Genomic DNA, 6,487 nt, shown 5'->3' with positions numbered 1-6,487 from the left:
ACTCATAATATTCCCTTATAATAAAAATTCGAAAATACTATTTCGAATAAATAATTAAAAAATACATTTTCATTCAAAAATTTTAAATTCAATATTAAATTTATATATTTTAGTTTAAAATATTAATTCAAAAATATCAAAATATAAATTCGAAAAAATATTTAAAAATTTATTTTTAAGGTGATTGTTAGAATGATTGTGGAAGGTCACCTATATATATATATCCTAATTTCAAAAAATATATATATAACATGTAACTTAGAATATTGAGCGGAGAAAAAGAGATAAGACGGTACAACCAACCAACCAACCCAATAAATGTTCTTCGACACGCTCTTTATTTGTCGCCTCTACTCATTTAAATCATATCAACCAACCAACTGGTTCTACAGTACTACTGCTAGTGTGAGCGTATGTATATAAATTAGAATACACCATATCAAACCCAATTATAAAGACTCCATGGCTGAACAGAAACTGGTCCACCCAGTAGCAGAAGCCAGTGCTACAAGTCCATTTGGCTCACTCACCCCCGACGAGTTCTACATTCGCCACTCAGTGAGTCACTCGTCCGACTTCATCACCAATTCACGCGGTCTCAAGCTCTTCACTCAGTGCTGGACTCCACTCCCTCCTACTCAAATCATCGGAACTATCGCCGTTATCCACGGCTTCACCGGCGAGTCCAGCTGGTTTATTCAACTCACCGCCGTACATTTCGCCAAACATGGATTCGCTGTCTGCGCAATCGATCACCAAGGCCACGGTTACTCCGACGGCCTCGTCGCTCACATTCCCGACATCAATCCCGTCGTCAATGACTGTATCTCCTTCTTCAACTCCTTCCGTGATCGTCACGCGCCGTCACTGCCTTCATTCCTCTACTCCGAATCTCTAGGCGGCGCAATCGCGTTACTCATCACTCTCCGCCGCGGCGATACCAAACCGTACAACGGCGTTGTTTTGAACGGCGCGATGTGCGGGATCAGCGACAAGTTCAAACCGCCGTGGCCGTTAGAGCACTTACTATCCGTAGTCGCGGCGGTGATTCCTACATGGCAAGTGATCCCCACGCGCGGCTCCATCCCGGAAATGTCGTTCAAACTCGACTGGAAACGTAAACTAGCAATTGCAAGCCCTAGGCGCCCTATGGCTCGGCCACGCGCCGCCACAGCACGGGAATTACTCCGAGTATGCAGAGAGTTACAAGGCAGATTCGAAGAAATTGACGTTCCTTTACTCATCGTCCATGGCGAGAAGGACGTGGTTTGTGATCCTGCTTGCGTGGAGGAGCTATATCGACGCGCGGCCAGTAAAGATAAGACGATAAAGATATATCCAGGATTGTTGCATCAGATGGTAGGAGAAGAGGAGAAGGATGTGGAGATTGTGTTTGGGGACGTTGTGGAGTGGCTCAAGATAAGAGCTGCCGGGGATGGTTATGATTTATAGCCTTTTATTCGGAACATTTTAGATAAAATAAAAACAACTGGACAGGTGAGAATGCCATTTACCTTGTATTTACTATTTACGGTGTTAGTTCAGTGTTAGCTGGAGTAGCTAGTTTTTGAGTAGTTTTTACCATCGGTCACGAAACCCAAGGGGCTTGAGGCCTTCCCGAGTTGGGTAATGGGGGACTCTTAAATGCCCATATCATCGATGTATTCATGCAGCAACCTTCATTCTTCAATGGACCATTCTCTTCAAATTAAAAAATATAAAGACGGTTCTTGGGCCCATAATAATTACTAAATTTTATGAGTTTGGTACATTTTTATTGGTGGAATTGTTGTAAATGCAGGGGTCCATCAATATTTATAATTAGAGGATCAATCAAAATGTACCAAACTCACGAGAGTTAATGCTTATTATATATCCTTGGACATACATTAGAAAAACCGATAAAAAGAATTATAGGCTTAATTTCACTTTTTCCATTCATGTTTTGCACCTGTGAACAAAAGTTCAAAATATCACGTATCAAAGTATAAATAACCAGACAAATGAACCATAGTAAAAAGAAGACACCAGAGTATGATAAAAAATTCTCTATGTCAAATGTTAATAAATTGACAAAAACATATTAGGTAAACAAATTACAACTTTAGTATTCAATCTCTCCCGATATTACATAGCTCTGCAAATCGTCATGCATAATACCCATGATACACTTGTTTAAGTGAACTCGTTTCAATTTATTTATTTAAACTTGATTTTAAATATAAAAATGAATTCAGATGGATAAATGAGTTGAGCCGAGATTTTTATATGTTCGACTTAAAATCAACTCGGACTCGGCTAACTAAACTCGGTTCAGATAAAATTTATATGTAAAAGTTGTTCGAGTAAAAAATATAGATGCAAATTATTATTAAACAACTCAACTCTATTAAAATTCGTGCGTCTCAAATTCAGCTCAGCTCGATTGTTTGTTAGATATAGAGTGCACAATAACTTGAATGCATAGGATAAATGTATTCTTGCAAATTTTAAAATTTTCTTATATTTATTTTGGATATATGTTATAACAACTTGGTATTTGCGTGTGTTAATAATGAAAAATGAATAAGGAACAACAAAGAAAAAACTCAAAACTTAATAGTTGTGTATAGTTCGAATGTTGCTACAACCTAAATTATAAAACTCAACTTATTTTTTCTCAGAGAGTTTCGAAGAATTTTGCAAATCGAATGCTCTTGGAAAACTTTAGCAAAGGTATAAGGACCGGTTCACGTTTAAAACCGTGTACAATGTTGGTCTACATTTTTTGAAAGATTTTTTAGAAACTGTGTGCAACTTAAAATATATAAGATGGAATGAATAAAATAAATATTTTAGTTTAGTGATATAAATTTTAAAGTTGACCTCTTATTATTTTTATAAAATTTATGTAGTTAATTAGTTTTAAATAAAAAAATCTAATGCAAGAAATTTAGATTCATAAAATGTAGGTTCTTGAGTATCTCATACCTCCCCTAAAAAAAATGTAATAATAGGAAGATGAGAGGACGATAAGTAAGGTGCGCTTCCAAAGAAAGGAAAAGGAAAGAGTGGGTGAAAATTTGGACTTATTTTTCTTGAGTCGAGGTAAATTAGCTCAATAAGTGTTTCTTGAATATAGCCTAGCTGGCAAGTCCAATATATAGTGAAAGTCATGTCTTTGTATTCCATCAACATAGGACTAAGCTATTGTTGAATAAAAAGATAATTATAATATGTGTTTATATTTTTACTAATTACTTGGTTCCAAGTCTCATATTATAGAAAAAGAAAGTCACCCACTTTTATATTATTATTCTTAATTCATACTAGTGAAAAATTCCATGAAATTACCTTTGTACCCAAAAAATTTAAAATCTACTACTTAGCTTTTTTAAAAATATGGGTGTTATTCCCAGTGGACTAACAATGAGATTTACAGAAGGGGGGTTGAATGTAAATCTCAAAACTTTTTCAAGTTTTGAGCAGTTTCTAAGTCTAAATGTTTTTGAGAACAAGTGTGTGAATTGCTTGAAGCTAATACAGACAGATATATATTCAAACACAAATGTAAAGAACACAAAGAACTTAAAAACTTTTCCAGGTGGATTTGTTGTTCCACCAGAGATGTGTTATTTCAGAAAATCTGTGATTCAAAGAATTAAATCACAGCTGCTTCCTAGTACAAACTAAATGATTTTCTCTCTGGATTTTTCTAAACAGCTCTGGAAAATTCATATCTAATTACTAGCTGCTACTTGGTTTATATATCACCAATTTTACAAGTGAAGACAAAACTGTAAAATACAATTAAAAAGATTCTTCACATGTTTCTTCTTCATTTCTCTATCAAATGCAATTTAGGCTTGGCTGTAGATCTTTGAATACTTCCTTGTTTGCATCAGAATGGAAATGCTGCATTTTCTTGATTCCTCCTAGAGGCTTCCACATTCCAGTTTGTCTCTGTCAACCCATGTGCCTCTGTCAGCTTGTGAATTGTCACTATCAACTGCTAATGAACTAAGCATCCGTTGAAACTTTCATCCGTTGATGCCTTATCCGTTGAGGCTTTATCCGTTGATGCATTATCAGTTGAAGTCTTTATCCGTTGAAGCACTTATCCGTTGATGGATATTATCCGTTGAAGCATTAGAGACATCCGTTGAAACTTTGTTTCATTATCCGTTGAAGGTCTTCAATATCCGTTGATACTTCTTCACTTATACAAAATTACAAGGCATGAAATATTTACAATTAGCTCTCCTATTTGCATATCCACTAGTAGTCAACATGACTGATAATTTCCTACAACATCTAAGAATTACAACTTGAATCCAGAGAATGAAATATGCTACAATACTAAACTTATTGCTAAGTAAAGCTACTCCTTCAACGGATAGCCAAGATGGTCTTATCCGTTGAGGCTACAAACACTAGATTTCTACTTAAGTGTTTTGTTTAACTTATCATCAAACTAATACACATATTCCTAACAATCTCCCCCTATTTATGTCTACTAGAACTGTAGACATAAATTTGGGTTTAGCTTGATGATAACAAAACACTTGACAAATATATAAACTGTAATAAAGCAGAAATTCAAAAGTGCTGCAAAAATGTGTATGCTGAGATGGAATTGAAGAATTACATTGTTTCCAAGGGTGCTCCTTTAGCCTGAGCAGATTAGTTTCTTTTCCTTTGATTCCTTGTTTTCTTTCCTAGCCTCCTGTCATTCTCCTCTATTTGAAGTTGAAGTTGTCTGTAGAATTCAGCTTCATCTTCTTCATTGATGTCCAACTTAGATTGCATATCCTTGAGAGTTTCATTACTGGCAATCTTGAGCTGATCTTCAATTCTGAAAAATCTTCTGACTCCTTTGTTGTCTCTAAACTCCATCAACCAATGAGGTGATTTATGAACTGTAATTCCTCTTTCTTGAATGAGTAATGTTCTAGGCAAGGCATTGGGCTCCCACCAAGTTTTCCTTATGTTGGCAATCTTGTTGAGAATCTCAGTCTTGGCAGTCCTGGTAAAGCCAGAATCCCTTTGTATGGCTGAGTAGACTCTAACCAAGGTAGAGTAGCCTTCATTCAGAATCTTGTAGAGAGGCCAAGTTCTTTCCCCATCTCTTTTGTATTTGAACACTAGTCTTTCTGGTAGCTGTCTGTAGGCAGCTATTCCCCTTACTTCCTCCAGCTCATCCAGATAGAGTTCAATGTCTGAAAATTCTTTTATGTCACAGATGTGAACATAATCATCCTTAGAGGCTTGAGGCTTAGGCTTCGCCTTTTGTGTGAATTTGATTGAGGCTTTAGAGGGTGTTGATTTGATTCTTCTTTTCTGCTTCTTTGATGGCGGAGAAGAGGTTAGGAAGGTGGGCAATTTCATGGTGTCCCAATCAATTGGTTCCTCCTTGGGAATGATTGTTTCACCATGAATGTTCATGAAGGGGTCAGGCACAATAGGTTCAGGAATAGAGGGTAGTGGTTTGGATTTTGATTGAGTTTCTTCAGTCTTATCTACCATCTTTCTCTTTGCATTGGCCTTCTTTCTGTTCCCTTTCTGCCATTCTTCTCTTTCCTTACTTCTCTCTTCCATATCAGTATCAACCATGTCATAGCTTCATCTTCACTTTTGTCTTCAATTTCTTTTTGTTCTTCAGCCTGACTTGACTTTAGCTATTTTTCAAGCTTTGCTTGTGCTCTTTTGTCAGCCTTTAGCTGTTTGGCTTCTTCCTTCAACCTTCTGGTTTCTTCCCTCTTGGCTATTGAGAATTTGGGATGTCCTTGCATCACACATATGCTCTTTCCCTCTCTGAAGATAATAGCCATGTTCCTCCTTACAGCCACATCCATGGTCTCTTTAAGCTTTGTGATACTTCTACCCAAAAGCTTGTCCTCATCAGCCTTTGGAAGAGGAAAATCCACTTCTTTCAGAGAATTCTTTGTAGAGTCCTTAATGGATCTGTTGTTGGGCTTGAGAACCATAGGTTTCAGATCCTTGGAAGAAGTCTCTCCAACCTTATTCCTCCCTACTGGCTTGAGCTCCATAATAATTGATTCCACTTTTGTGCTATGCTTCACAGATTGTGATTGAGAAGTAGTAGAACCAAAAAATTGTTGCATCTTTTCATCAATCTTCTTCCTTTGCTCTTTGACTTGCAATTCAGTTGTTGCTATCTGGATTAGATCAATTCCATCAAGCTTTCCTTTGATTTGAATAATTGGAGAAGTGGTGATGGCAGGAACTAGCACTTGAGAAATTTGAGCTGTTGTTGATGGCTCTCCTTCCCCTTCCCCTTTATTCTCCCCCTTTTTATTATCATCAAGAGTAGGGGTCAAGCCTTGTGCTTTTGCCAGCTGCATGAGTAGATTTGTTTGAGTTTGTTGATTCTGAAGAATAGTGACCATAGAGTCTTCAATGATCTGAACTCTGGTTTCCAATCTGGCCAGCCTCTTGTCAGCATCAGATTCTTTCCTCAGTCTCCCCAACAAATCTTGCATAGTAC

General features: G+C 36.9%; 1 protein-coding gene across 1 annotated transcript; it reads left to right on the top strand.

Annotated features, from left to right (window-relative positions):
* The first annotated feature begins 289 nt into the window (after positions 1 to 289).
* LOC141712840 (caffeoylshikimate esterase-like) lies at positions 290 to 1,722 on the top strand. The gene has a single exon (XM_074515933.1). It carries the CDS (start codon positions 463 to 465, stop codon positions 1,450 to 1,452), a length of 990 nt encoding a protein of 329 aa, XP_074372034.1. The 5' UTR covers positions 290 to 462; the 3' UTR covers positions 1,453 to 1,722.
* The last annotated feature ends 4,765 nt before the right edge of the window (positions 1,723 to 6,487 follow it).

This window comes from Apium graveolens, chromosome 3, assembly GCF_009905375.1.
Source record: "Apium graveolens cultivar Ventura chromosome 3, ASM990537v1, whole genome shotgun sequence".
NCBI classification, from domain to species: Eukaryota; Viridiplantae; Streptophyta; class Magnoliopsida; order Apiales; family Apiaceae; genus Apium; species Apium graveolens.
The sequence above is the reverse complement of the archived record's forward strand: the minus strand, read 5'-3'. Positions and strand labels throughout refer to the sequence as shown.

Bases quoted from the DNA above. Each gene is read 5' to 3' on its own strand.
- LOC141712840 (XM_074515933.1), top strand. From the start codon at position 463: ATGGCTGAACAGAAACTGGTCCACCCAGTAGCAGAAGCCAGTGCTACA.